Below are 14,950 nucleotides of genomic sequence, written 5' to 3' on the forward strand. Positions count from 1 at the left end.
TATTGACTGCGTTGGTAGTGATGTGGAACAGACGTTAACTGCGTGAGAGGCAGCCGCCGCGATCGCGGCGTTGATCGCGGAGGCCCGCACCTTACGTGATTGCCGACTATGTAAGGCGCGTTCAGCTCGATCAACGCTGCGATGGGCACGCATTGTCGACAGTAATGTTTTTGTTTATTTAATCCTGATTCAGACGATGACAATCAAGACAGGTGAGAAGTTTGTGTATTAAGCGTGGATACGTCCGGTGAGATATGCCTCTCCTGAGAGTATTGATATGACCCCGACCACCCAAGGCGTCATTCAGAATCACCCGAAATGATCTATAGAAGAATTTGAATTCCTCACAGTTCTGACATGAAGCTGTGGCATACAAGGTTTGCAGTCTGAGCCATGGATTCTAAAACATTTCCTCATAACCAGGTGTTCTCTGTTCAGGTCACGTGCCCTTTGTCCAATGCTTGGTAATGAGACCTGATACTATCATTGATGCTATCTATTTCCTCCTGTAACATCTAATGTCAGGACAGTTATATTGCTTTAGCAGTAAGTTGGACGAACCTGAAGCAGTTTACGAGGAATTGTAAGCTCGAAATGGCCAGTTTTAATCTGAGATTATTCATAGTCAGCAAGGCGGCCTCCAATTATCATACTAATTACCATTGCTTTCTCAAGGTTTGAACAATAGAGATGCCTACCCTGATCTTGTATTTATTGTCACCGAACAGCTGGGTCAGCCGGTCAGCAAGTAGCTGTGTGTCGCCGTAGACAATGGTAACATGCTGCTTGACAGACATGGTTTTGGCGCCGATGCTGGATATCAGATCTTGCTTGGAGATGTTGAGCTACTTTCCCAAATGCTTGAAAGCCCTCTCTTTTTACAGTTCGAAGTCCTCGTGTCAAATAATGCTCTGATGCATTGATATTTGAACTTACTGACCGCTATTTCATCCAGACCAAGCATTTTAGGCGGCACGCAAGGCTCATATGTAAAGTGAGGCACATCAACTTGCGAACCATCTCTTGGCGGTGCCGGCCACTATAGTAAGCTTGTATCCCAATACCTCTTGGATTCAGTGACGCACCCCCGGTCTCTTCACCAATGCCTTGACTCCACGTACGGCGTGAGCTGTAGCATGCACTTGTTCCACATGCAGCTTCATGGGGGATTTGGCAGATTTTATTGGGCATACATGGGTTGGGCACCTTTAGGTGAATGAGCTTCCACGCTACTGATGTCCTGCATGGCGGCCTGCGCTAAGGATACAAGAGTCTGGCCATCCATTGCGCATACGTACTAATGCAAGTCCGAGACAATGGGCCGAGTTACATTGCGAGGCAAACACGTAAGTTTGCCTCGTTGTGCACCTTATGGGCTGATCTTGATGATGGGAGGCATGAGACGTATTCTTCTGCTAGTAAGGTATGGACTGGAGATAAAGCCAGACCAGACTGGCCAATCTGTCGTGTAGTCCTGCCACTATGAAGTCTGGCACATACATTTTCAGCCTCTACGTCTTGTGACAGCTTGTTCTTTGCACCGGCTATGGAGTGGGTTCGAAAAGACGCGACTATAGTTCGGGCAGACCATGGAACACTCCACTTCAGCGAACGCCCTGGAATAGGAACGAGCATGGTCCTGAATAAGATGAATAATGGAAGCGCCCTACAGCCAAACCTTTCAAAACCGTCTTTTGACTAACAGTTGTATAGGAGGAAATATTTCACGCCCATACACCCGCGAAAAATGAAGATCCATGCAGCTGGGCTAATATGGTAATCAAGATTGTATCACAACTGCAACCCGGGCAGTTTACTGAGTAATGAATAGCGTAGTCCGTACCTCAGTGATAATGGTGGAGGATTAGTATTAGTGTAAGCTTTTGAGTGCTGACGTCGTTTGTCATGTCTACTGATACATGACTAGGCTCGCGCGACGACATGCTGAGAGCAGCACAGCCCATAATCCGGCTGTTCTGTCCTATATACCTTTCTCAGAGAACATGTTCCAAGAAATAGTGTCAGGAATGTTCATTCATGGCTCTTTTGTTCGAGCCATCAATCGTGGACAGGCCACGTTCAGCAGAACCTTCCTGCCCATCGGCCCGTCTCAAGAGCCAGCAATAGGTCGGACGACTTATACACCTCAAGGATATAAACTGACGATGAAAAAGTGTATAATTGTCGATCCTCGAATAGCTGGCGAAATGACCTCGCATTGTCAATGACATATTTAACTCAGTCAAAGATAACGTTTGCGATATTGTTTGGTTGCGACGACGATGTCATGCAGAAAGTCAGAGCTCGTCTCGATAATGCAGAAGGAGCTGCATGCCACCCTCTTCTCCTAGTTGGCATATTTGCAGAAATAGAACGTACACGGCAAGTCGCGCTTGTCAACAATGGAATAGCGAAGTTGCTGCGAATAACTTCATCTATCAGCGAGATCAACACCGATAACGAAACTGTGTCTACTGACGACGAGTCAGAAACTGCTATAGATGCGTGGCTGGAGATTTACTACCTCAAGATTGGCCTACAGAACTGGAAACGACAGATGCTAAAGATAGCCAGCCACATCGATGAACTTCCGGCAATGTGGAGTTCGAGTGCGGGTGGAATGGGCTCTGGGGGCTCCCAGTTCCTCTTTGAATCGACAGCGCGGGCCTCTGGCAACCGGATCAAGGAACGCTTGATTGAAATCATTGGTGACTATGATGAAAAGATTAGCGAATGCGGCATGATTATGGAAGGCACAATATTGGCTAACTCATTAGTATGTCAGCCAGAAGATGCATGTCACCGTTAGCTAATCTGTTGCAGGCCCATACTCAGACCAACATGAAGATTGCGCTGTCTACCAAGAGGGACAGCAGCCATATGAAGTCCATAGCGCTTCTGACAGCTGTGTTTCTTCCACCGACATTTGCGGCAGTACGTTAAACCTGAGCTTTTGAGATACTTGGCGGTCTCCCTTAACTAATTGTTTATGTTTTTATGCAGACGTTCTTCTCCATGACCTTCTTTCAGTGGCTTCCTCAGGATTCTGGCAAGATTGTATCCCCACTGCTTTGGATTTACTTCTTGGTTACTGTCGGCCTTACGCTACTCACTGTTTGTGTCTGGCATTTCCTCGTTAATAGAAAGAAAATTGCGAAATTTTCTCGGGAGGATGTCGAGAGTGCAGTTGAATCAAGAAGGATGGTCTCAATACGCGCGATGTGGACCAAAAGCAAGGCAAGCCGGCAGTCTGAAAAGCTTTCATGAGTTCGCAAAGACATGTGCCGATCTGTCTTTGACGCAGAGCATTACCAGCAAAGCAAATGGACTCCATCGAGGAAGCAACCCTTTCAACAATACATATCAACCATGAGAAATAGTCCACACACTATATGCTATGTATGCAGGTGTAGGCAGAAAGTGGCATTCACGGTTGTAACCCTTAAATGCCCGAGTATCCAAAGGAAAAGCCATACGTACATTGGGTCTTTTATGAGCCAACTCGCATACCGTCGTAAGATCGTAGGTGTTCATGTTACTTGTCAACACGTTTTATGGCTTAGGGACAACCTTTGCTCAATGTCAGCCATGGATGTGGGCAACGCCAGACACCTAAGCTACAGCGTTGTGAATCAGTGGGATCAAACCTTTCTAAAAAGGCCTCCCTAACTACTCGGCTCGTGCGTAGGTCAAAGGTGGAGGAGTTGCCTTAAACTTGTAGTACAACCTGGTATGCAAAGTTGGAATGTCTCCCAGCATAGTCACATAGATTCAGGTCTTTCATGAAGAGAATACCAAGTGGAGTGCAGCGTTTCTGGACTCCGAGAGGTTAGGGTCTCTCGGTTCTCCCGTTATGGGTGTCAACGGCTTCTTCCAGCGCCTCAATCCTTCGAAGACATCTCTGAGCTTCATGCTGCCAAGAACGTCAACACCGAGAAACTCCAGAGTCTCGTAAAGCACGTGACATGCCCCAAGATCAGCAGGCAAGCGCTGAAAGAAATGTCGATATCCATGTTCGATTGCGTACAGGATGTGATCAAAATATGGAACCGGATCGTGAATGAGATCACGGCCGGCAAGTTGTTGAAAGTTTGAGAATGCCTCGAAGTAAGGAAGTTGTGCCGTAATTATCGACACGATATGTGCTGCCGCCAACACACACGTCAATGATTGAAGATCCTTTACTGCGTTGGTTTCTACTGACATTCAATTTAAGAAGATAAAATGGTCACCTTTCTTGTATGACATATCGAAGACTAGATCGTAATTAATGTATCCAGGGCTTTCTGATTTTGTTCCGAATTTGAAGTGGGTTTATGTTGTTCGAGCGGAGCAGTTTGGCAACGCACAGCTACTCTCTTGTATAAACAGCGCCGAAAGTCACATCGTTAGATGGCGGTCGGCCTCCTGCAGATGCTTCTGACACCATCCTACGGCTCTTTTACCTTTCAGCACAGAACTAAAACGACTCGTGAGCAGCTGATTGGAGCTCAGTCACAATTCGAGAAGTCTGTTTGTGAAATCAGGCGTAGCACATGTCGCTTTCGCGATGATACATTCACGACCGTGGGTTTTAGCGTTGTAACCCACGGTCAAGGGGAGAAGGTCTTGGTCGTAAGCGTTGTCTGTCTTATTACGTATTAAATTCTGCAAATGGAGTTGTTTCCTACAGGTGAAATCAACTTCCAGTCATCAAATGCTTCTCTTCCAGCCGAACCTCTACCACTCCTTCGGGATGGGTGCAAGTCGCTCATCGTCCGGAACCTTCAACCCCAGTCCCTCCAAAACCTTGTCCTGCATGGGCTTGAGGTAGAGAATGACGTGGTTGTATCTCCAACCAATGACCGGAACCATAGCACCAACCATCGCGTCGAGAACAAAGTGATTCGCTGTCGCAACGATCGTCAGGAACATGGCCATGGGCCACAGGGGCGCGATGAGGCGGAGCGGGCGGTGGGGCGAGAAGCGGCAGATGGACCATGCGAGGAACAGGGCGGTACCGCAGTGAAGACTCGGCATAGCCGCAATGGTGAGCTGGAACTTGTTGTGAGTCCACGCGTTGCCTCCTCCCTGTGCGCTATGCAGAATATCGATGAATCCGTATTCGGCCGGCAGCAGTCGAGGTGGCATGCAACGCCACGAAGTGACGATGAAAAAGGCGACTACGTTGTCCATGGCGATCGTTCGGCGGATTCGTTGGAAAGTGCTCGGCGGAAGGAAGGAATACGTGTAAATGATGAAGCAGATGCCGAGGCTGATGTGTGAGTAATAGACCTTGGCCAGGATGGGCATTAGCCATGGCACGCTGTTGAGAACATATTGCTGGACGCCGAGCTCGATGTCGAAACCGAAGAACCTCTCGAAGTGCAGGATACTGATGGCATGGTCACGGGCGCGGTTGAAGACAGCTTCGTTGCCGGCTATCATGCGTGCCGAGAACGCACGGAGGAGTTGATAGACCCTGGTGGTGGAAGTAGAGTTAGACCCCTGATCCGCACGGTACCACACCAACAAGAAACAGGACGAGACGAGAAAAAGAAAACTTCAGGGACGTTGTACTTACCAGTATGTCAAGTTCCAATACCAAATCTCTGAAAGGAAGGGGAATGTTCTGTAGAACCGAACGAGGAGGTTGCTGTTGACGCGGGACTCCTCCGCCGCCTCCACGCGCATCCCCGGCTTGAGGAGCGGAGAGGTGGGGCGAGACGACGAATCCTCCGACCCACGCTCGCAGGCGTCTACGTCATCATTATACTCCGGTCTGCGGCGGTTGATGAGGGTGCCTATGGTGAACGCAAAGACAATGACTGGAGAGAACACGGGTCAGAGTTTGAACGAGATGATACTAAGCATTTGCGCCAGTCTTCGAGAAGAAGTGGTGTTTGTCTCAGTGGAACTTACATGCCGGTTCTACCACGTTCTTCAGGGCTGGGATCGACGAAGCCATGGTCGCAGTCTAACCCAATGAAAAAAAATGGAGAGAAGAAAGTCAACGGGGAAATCTGGAGCGTCCCGAAGGGTATCACAACATCCGTCTTGATGTGAAGAAGGGAACCGGTGCTGTCTCTCTCCAATGGAGACAGGAAAAGGAGTGAATGATAATCGATTAATACTTGTAAAATGCCAAAAACCTCCCAGAGACTCGTAACCATCTGGGGAAGAAAGGAGAGGGATGACGAGGCTAATAAGAATCCCAGGGCACAGCTGCTGCCTCCGGGCGGAACAAACCCACTCGCGGGCGCGGACGCGCCCCAGTATCCAGCATAAAAAGCAGCATCGGGGCCAAGCATTGTCAGATCGGCGTCCAGGCGTTGTTGGGATTCCTATTTTTCCCCATCAGCCTTGGACGACACACGTGCGGGTGCGACCACACGGAGCCGTCTGATAGGGGGTTGCCAAGGGGGCTGTAGCAAAGAAGGAGCGGCGGGGACTGGAGACACGACTGACATCCCGGGCGTTGACTGGTCTCGGCATGTTGGCGGTACTGGAGGAAGGAGGGCACGCGACCTAGGGGGATCCCAAGACGTTGCGCCGCCCATCGAACGCGTGTGTGATGCGTGTGATTGCGTCTGTACCTCGCAGTATCAAACCCAGTTTTCATTCCGCTCCTTGCTGCGCCCGGTCTCCACGTAGGACCACCTGTAATCAGCATGAACTGACGGTGGGAGACACGTCGGAGGAACATTCAATAAGGGATGTGGGAGCAGGAGTCACAAAGAGGAAAAAAAAGAATAATCCATTATTTACTGTGGAACCGTTCATCCCCAGTTCCGTTTCGTCTTCCACATGTCGATTGGATGTTGGGGGAGCCACTTCCTGAGGTTTTCTCGGCAGCCGGAAGTACCGGATCATTGACAGGGGTCATTTGTCGGGTGCCAAGTCGCGCCCGACAAAAATACAGTAATCCGTTAAATTAGAGTATCAGAAACAACAGAGCACCTCGCACCTCGCACCTCGCTCTTGATCCACTCGCGGAGTGTCGTATCCTCAGGCTATGGGACGGACGGTGGAACTCATCCGTCACCTCGTTAGGTGATTTGTCGGTACGGTTTGGCTACGCTGTCAATGTTCGACGTGCAGAAACTCAATCGTTGTTTTATTCTGCCTGAACTATGCGCGTGTCGAGTCATGCCTCTAACGGCTCTAATGATCCAGGAATAGGAGACTTGCGGGAACCTGCGCTTTCACGTCGGACCACCCAATTACAACATCAGACCAAAGAGGCGTTCGAGCACCGCGCGCAAACTAAAAAGGACAAAACCGCCAGCTGTCAGACCTGGTTCTGTCTGTACAACAGGGAATAAGCCCTTTCCCCAGTCTGCAAATACCAGTGCCAAAAAAGGCAAATCGTTGTCCTCGCAGTACAAAACGTCAGGCAAGGTCCGAGGGACGAACAAGGCTCTGCCAGAGAATAAGCTGCAAGTTCGGCAGCTAAGATCAGAGCTTGATACGCCGCCACCCTTGGCACTAGCGAGGCCAGCGCATCACTTCAAGCAGTTTTCTTGAGGACCGGCATCTTGGCTGTGAGCGCCTGTTATGCAATCGATGAGGCGAGGAGGATTTGCTGATGTGAGAATGCCATGATTATTCCTGATAAGGCAGATTATCGTGTGCAGGGCGGAAACGGCTAGCGCTGAGAACGGCAGTTGGACGCCTCAAAATTGATGGACGGGAAATTCCATGTCACCGCCGCCTTGTGGATGCTGCCATGATGATGGATCGGGCCATTCCAGGGGCGGCAGCACTTACGGAGGAGCATCCTGTCCCGATGAGGATCGGGTATCGGACTGTCTATTGCTTGTTGCGAGGTTCCTGAACTCCATTGGGCCGTCGGGGCGACAAGATTGCGGGGGCAAGATATCGGCGCCCGGAGTCTTAACTCCCCGGCCTCGGCCGAGGTTCCAGGGTGACGGTGGTCAAGTCGCAGCCCGGCGGGACATTCACATCTCTTAAAGCAATTACACCTTGGACTGGGAGGCTTGGCAACGGTCTGTGTTCCCACTTGGAGCAAAGCATGCCATTGTCAATACGCGGCAAGAGGTCCATATGAAGTGAACCCGCGGTTACGCTAACGACATGCATTCCGTCACCATCGCCGCGAAGGACATTCTAGACCTTCCGGATACGCCGGAACAAGTTGGAAAACACCAGAATCGACATCTAGAGTTCGCCGGCGTCTTCCTCAATCTCCGTACAATCGAATCCCTCGGCGCCATTAACGTTCTTGCACAGCCATTTATCGAGGACGGCCTCCTGCGACGCGGGATGGACGGTGAAGTTCTCTACAGTCAGGTTGGTGCACCCGCCAGCTGCAGCGCTGCACCGGAAAAAGCCCGAGCTGGGCACGTCGTCGGTGATGGTCCCGCTGAAGTCCTTCCAGACGACATCCGAGATGTGAAAGGTCGAGGAGTCGCACGACTCACCCGCGTGGCCGGAGAAGGACTCGCACTGAGTGATGAAGAGTGGCTCTCCCCGGGTCCCGTCGAGCTTGATATCCTCCAGCACGATGTTACGAGCGTAACCCGTTCCGCCGCCTCCGCCGTTTGGCGGGTATCCGATCTGGATGCCGGTCCAGGTTTTGAAGTAGCAGCCACGGAGAGTGTCGTGCAAGGTCACGTTCCTCGCGAGAAAGTTCTCGATGTACTCGAACTGGCCAATAAACTGACCGATCGAGCCCATGGCGATGCCTGTGCTGCCGAAGAACTCGCTATCGTAGATAAAGATGTTGCTCGAATTCGCCTTCAGGGCGATCGCATCGTCGCCGTTCACAACTACCCAGCGGCGGAAAATGATGTTATCCGAATACATCGTATCCGCTCCATCAGTGTTGAGTGAGTTGTTTTCCGTTGAGGACGTGCTGTTGACGTAAATGTCCTCAAACACAAGGTTCTGTGAGTACATAATGTTCATGGTCCACATCTGACTCTGGACAAAGCGCAGGCCCTTGACAACCGAGTTCGAGAAGCCGCGGAAGTTGATATTCATCGGACGATGGGGCATGTTGGAGCCGCCCGCGTTGAGGTCATACCAGACCTGACCGTTGCCGTCAAAGGTGCCGACGCCGTGGCCCTCCCAGACCACGCGGTCCCCGCCAAAGTGCCAGACCGTGCTCTGGTTCTGGAAGTCCACGGGCATCGAAACCGAGAGCCAGTACGTCGTGTCATTGCTCCAGAGGAGCCTGCCGCGCTGGTCAATCACGACATCCTCGAGGTCCTCGGTGATCATAGGCGAGTTGATGTGGTAAATCGGGCCGGGAAGAACAATGATGCTCTTGGACCGGCACTTGTCGTTGAGCGCCTCCAACAGCGCCGGCGCGTCGTCGCCGCCATCTGCGGCCGGCTCGAGGTAGCAGAGGCTCCGGCCCTCCTTCTCTGCCCTCTCCGCCCAATCACTCTCGCTGGGCACGTCTGGGTCCGCCTCAGCTAGCTGAGCGGTGGCTGAGGAGAACCGTGGGACGTCACGTCCCAGGGCGAGGCCGGCCACCAAAGATACAACGAGCGCTAAGCCACGCATGTTGTGTGGTGTGGTTTGGGGCGGTCGGGGCTCCAATTAGAAGTCGAGGTTTGAGATGCGAGGGAGGCTTTGCCACCCGCGAACAGACGGTTCTTGTTTCTCACAGGTCCAAGGTAGAGAGGGTGCGAACATCAGACGCTTCATGAGGACGTGAGTGTCTTCGACATTTGATCGCAAGACCTTCGTTCTCGTACTTCTTCGCTCGGATTAATGAAGAGGTTGAGCTCATTGAGAGAGGTCGTCTTCGTGAAACCTAGAGATGGATCATATGACGAGGATCAGGGGGTCGCGGCAGCTTGTGAGCGAATGACATAGGCCAAGTTTAGCGGGGTAAGGCATCGAGTTCCTCCCCCTAGCGCCCGTTCCCCGCATTCATTACGTCTATGTTCCGCATGATTCCCCTGTATCGCGTTGCCATGTTCGGCAATTCACGATGATTGCTGTTGCGGTGCAGCTATGTTGGTTCTGGAGAACGTTTTCCAACTCCAAGTGAGATGATGATAGCATCAAGCCTTGCATGGTCGCAGTGAGGAGATCTCACCCGCTCATGAGGTGGTTGCTGCAGTATGTCACGAGTTGGAGTATCATGTGCGGAAACGTTACATAGAAATATCTGTTGAGGTAATGATGGGCTCATAGCTCAAGTACATGCTGTTCGGCCGCATTCTGAGCACCGGTTTCCAGTCTGGCTACGCTGCGCGATGACGCACGCCGGCCGAAATGCGGCCTCCGGAGCCCCGGGCCGATGACCCACTCGGATGCCGACTCAATGGTGATGTCTCCGATGGACAGCGCTCGAAGGTGGAAATTATCTGGGGCGCAAGGAAACTCTTGATGATACAAAACCGCACCCCTTTTGACCTTCGTGAGAGCACTGTCTCACGTCATTCAGAACGGCGCCGTCATACAGCGGATGGTGATGAGAACTTATCTAGACATGCATTCGGGTTGGTAGCCGACCATTGTACCAATTTCACCACTCTCTGACAACGGGACGAAACTCAAAGATTAGTCATCGTTATAATTGATATAATACAAGCTGGTCTACATTCTCTTCGCAGAGGACCGCTTCGACTTGGTGATATTGAATCTGGACTGGAGACTTGCGATGGACTCTTTCAAACTCATGCCCTTCTCGGGATCTGCATTGCCATCTTTCTCTCCCTTCTGTCGATTTGCAAACAAATACCACAGTCCAACAGTAACCAGAGTAAGCCCAACGGTGACGACAAAGTAGATCCAGAGGTATGGCGAAACGGTCTCATCTGAGCTGTCGGGTATCCACTGGAAGAAGGTCATGGAGAACAGCGACTAGATTGATGATTTCAGTCAAGAACATAAATGAGAAATCATGTCTTACTTACCGCCACAAATGTTGCGGGAAGGAAAACCATAGTCAATAAGGCGATTGACTTCATCTGACTCCCGTCTTTCTTTGTTGAAAGAGCAATGTCCATGTTGGCTTTCGTGTGGGCCTAGGCTACATTAGCAAAACTGTAGGGGGTCGCGTAAACTGAATGTCAATAATCTGACCAGAGATGTTGCCAGAGTCATTCCCTCCATGATCATTTCGCATTCTCGTATCTTTTCATCGTAGTCGCAAATAATCTCCCTTAGCCTCTCCTGTATTCGCACACCCGGCTCTTCTGCCTTCTCTGCAAAGTCAATGCTTGGATATAGATCCGATCTAACAGGTAGCTCGTCGACGTGTTGAACCATCTTCAGCAGCTGGTTTCTCCAATTCTCCAGACCATTTTTGATGTAGTGAATTTCCAGCCAAGGATCAATCGCGTGTCTAGACTCGTCCTCCTGGGGTGCAATATTCTTCCACTCAGCTCCGTCTCTACTCAAAGAGGACACAGTCTTGAGGAGATCTTCCAAGCCATTCTTGACTAGCCGCAGATGCCGCTTACGCTCTATCTCCGCGAAAATACCGACAAGAAGAAGCGGGTGACGTAGTGTTCCGTCTGCGTTCCCCAGCCTGCCACTGATCTCGGTCATGGTTGCTGCGTCACAGCCCAATATAATAGCATACGTCAACTTGGTCTGTGTGAGGTACGTGATAGAGAGCGCTAAATCGCCCGGCCAACCGTGATAAGATCGACAATTGTATACTGCGTTTCTGTTAATACAGTACTAAGAAGCCTAAAACTTTCAACACACCTATTGCCGTTTCTGGTGGTGATCCTATGGTCAGATGTGTTCTAGCAAAGGTAGGATGGCCACGATTGATGGTTCGTATCATAGAGCCATGAAACGAGAACTCGGAAACTAGTCGGCTGAAGATCTTTTGAGAAAAGGGAAGATAGTTCAAAGACGCTGGGTTGTGCTCTTCTTTGCTCCCACCGTCCGCCCGACCCCCAAGTCTTTGACGTCGTCAGTCAGAGCTCAAACAGCACAATTAGAAGCAGCAAAGACTGACATAACGGCAACTCCACCGCCGTTTTGAGGGTTCTTAAGAGTTCCGAGGATTCCCTGATCATGTAAAAGTCAACATTGACAACGTTTATCTGTATGGTATCAAAAGCTTCAAAACGAACATACCTCATCGAGCCATGCATTCCATTCTTCATCACTAACTAACGGCCTGACATCTTGTCTCTGCATTCAATGTCAGTCAGCAGCGTCAGATAGTCGCGGATCACCATCCTTACTTGCCTCACCGAAACTATTGATGACCACAACTTTGCTTTCCTGCGGCCTTGATCGCAGAATCTTTCTGTCCTTCGGACTTATTTCGGACTTCGTCCGAACCCAGTCCATTGAAGCTGGAGATAATCCGCAGGAAAGTTGAACAGACCGCAGTATTCCTCACAGAAAGGGAGACACAAGATTGCGCAACTATTCACCAGCAAAGATCAGGCTGGGACTTTCGAAGGTCATATTTTGGTGGGATTTGCAGGCTAGTGGGATCCCATCCCCCGATTCGGCAACCGACACTACCACCCCTCCCTGTCAGCCGCAGAGCGCCTCGGCGGGGGATCGGCGAACACATCATCAGGCTGCTGCTGTCGTTGGGACTTTGGAGAAAGCGCTAATGTGACTACTACACAGCCGCTCTGCAGGCTGCGACAAGCCGACACAACCAGCCTAAATTTCCACTGGGTTGCGAGTGGCGCACCGAGACTTTGCGCAGTCGAACCAAACGTGCCATGTGACAACAGGGCGAGGGAGCCTATCGTTCAGCCCATTCAAGGACAGACCCGTGACTGCGCAGACGCCTGAAATGACGTGGCAAAGTACTCTGCATCATCCCATCACATTTTCGTCGACGATAATGCTGAGTGTGAAACCAAAGACGGTTTTGTCCCTGCGGTTTTGTCCCTCGACAAGTCCTCGAAAGTTTCTTGACTCGTTTTTCAAATCAAACTACATTCCGTACAATTCCAAGTCCTAACGAATCCAATCATCATCATATCATTCATGCCTTCCTCTGGGCCCAAATCAAAACATGTGGAACAGCAGGTTGCCATAGCTTATGGCGACCGTACCATGTTAGACGAAGAACTACAAAGGATATTTGGCGAGCAGCCATACCAAATCAAAGTGAGCCTTCTGAAACCAGAAACACGACAAAAGGATAACTTACGACTCCAGATCAAACTCGGCTTTTTCCATTTGCAAATTCCCAGAGAACTCACTCGGGTTAGTGTGTCCAGGTGGCAATGCGATCTCATGATCACTGACTTTTGCATGTACAGGACGAAATCGAAGGCATAAATGAGAAGATAAGGTCTCATTATCAAGAGCAGCATGAAGAGTTTTGAGCGCCGATCTCGGGAGCATAGAATAGATAGAATTGAGAGTCACCTTTGAAAGCTCTATGCGACGAGTCTAGGATATCTCAAGATTATCTGTGCCTCAACAGAAGGCAAGCTATCTGTAAAACTGACACCCTGGTCTTGACAGGGCCCTTCGTTCTACTGATTCTCTTCTAATGATTCTCTTCTCTGCCTTGATCCACATTAACTGGAAGCACACCAAGTATAAGGAGTCCCATCAAAAGGAAAGAAAAAGAAAAAGAAAAAAAGACCATCGGTCGCAAGAATTGAAACCATGTCACGTTAATCCTTTACGTAGTCTCGTTTTGATTCTGGCAAGAGCTCGCGACACAATCCTTCCTCTTCTGACTTTCGGCTCTCTCACCTGTCCATTACTAGCGTGTATCGTTGTCCTCTCGACGACGTCATTGTTAGAGCTCTCTAAAGGCCTCTGCGGAGTGCTTTCGGGCTCAGGGGCTCCGTGTGAGCTCGATTGCTCCTCCTTCTCCGCATCAACAGACCCTATGGCACTCGAATTCCCTGTTTCTGGTGAGACCAGCCTGGTAGGTTGACGGGCACCAAATTGATGGGTAGACTGTGCGTCATTTGCAGAATCTGGCGTGTCTGCTATTCCATTTTCCAATACCTCATCCAAACCCTCAGTCGCCTTGTCTTGTGTCTTGAATCTGACAGACATCCTTCTTTGTGGAGAGTCTGGGCGGGAGGTTATTCTCTCAGATCTTAGGCTGGAAACTAGTGATGCGTTTGAGTCCAGGGAGTGACGAGGACTAGAGAAAAATTGCTCCTTCTCAAGTATCTTTGGGGTTGGTGGTATGTCCTCTGGTGGCAGTCGACTTTCTCCACGATACGGCTCCGGAGGTGTGGAATTAACCACTTTTGGTACCCGGTTCATATAGTATTCTTCACCTTTGGCACACTGCTCGCGCATCTTATGAAGCTTTTCGACTACCTCCGGGCACTTTGCTCGATGGAGGGGACTTGGGTTCAGAAGCGACTGAAGGACAAAATCCAAAAGGTCATGTAAGTATGCTGTGCAGTTGATATCCTGGTGGAGTTGATCAATCCACTGCATGGTCACCCGGTCAGTATTTCCCTTTGATAAGTATGAGAATGTTGCGGCCGTAACTCACTCTTGAAACGGAACGTTTGAGTGACGCGGACCCATTTTCAATGATAAAAAATGTGTCTTCCTTGATGTCTTGGCTAAGATTCCTGTCGTCTGAAAGACGCTGTTCAACAAATGCGTCATTCACAGCCTGAAAGCCTTTCAACAGCCAGGTTATGAATTCTAAATAAACGCAACCCAGGGTCCACATATCCCATGCCTGAGAAATTCGATTTTCCGGCATGTCGCATTCCGGAGGTCTGTAGGTTGGTGTACGTTCCATTTGTCCTGCTGGCATCGCCGACCTTGATTGTCGACTGTTGAACTGCGTCAGCCCGAAATCCGAAATCTTCAGTACGCCACTAAAGGCTTTGGAACTATGATGATCTTTGAACCACAGTATGTTCTCGGGCTTTATATCGCTATGTCTTCCGTAAGGGCGCCTCGTAGATGAAGATGTCGAATCCACACCGAGATTCTTTGAATCGGAACTGGACTGGTAATGGTGGATCTTGCCGAGACCAATTGCCAATCCATGACACTGCTCAGC

The 14,950-nt window shown here is 50.2% G+C and overlaps 2 protein-coding genes across 2 annotated transcripts; both read right to left on the reverse strand.

The window, feature by feature from the left end:
* Nucleotides 1-4,719: 4,719 nt before the first annotated feature.
* Nucleotides 4,720-5,947, reverse strand: CGCS363_v010687 (uncharacterized protein; the record flags this gene model as incomplete). Its single annotated transcript, XM_036642536.1, has 3 exons — nt 4,720-5,461; nt 5,564-5,807; nt 5,902-5,947. The coding sequence occupies 3 exons, from the start codon at nt 5,945-5,947 to the stop codon at nt 4,720-4,722; spliced, it is 1,032 nt and encodes a 343-aa protein (XP_036492437.1).
* A 2,213-nt stretch (nt 5,948-8,160) lies between these two features.
* On the reverse strand, nt 8,161-9,513 carry rgxB-1 (Alpha-L-rhamnosidase rgxB; the record flags this gene model as incomplete). Its single annotated transcript, XM_036642537.1, has 1 exon — nt 8,161-9,513. The coding sequence occupies one exon, from the start codon at nt 9,511-9,513 to the stop codon at nt 8,161-8,163; it is 1,353 nt and encodes a 450-aa protein (XP_036492571.1).
* Nucleotides 9,514-14,950: the final 5,437 nt, after the last annotated feature.

The sequence above is a fragment of the Colletotrichum siamense genome (genome assembly GCF_013390195.1).
Source record: "Colletotrichum siamense strain Cg363 chromosome Unknown KSG_Cg363_contig07, whole genome shotgun sequence".
Lineage (NCBI taxonomy): Eukaryota > Fungi > Ascomycota > Sordariomycetes > Glomerellales > Glomerellaceae > Colletotrichum > Colletotrichum siamense.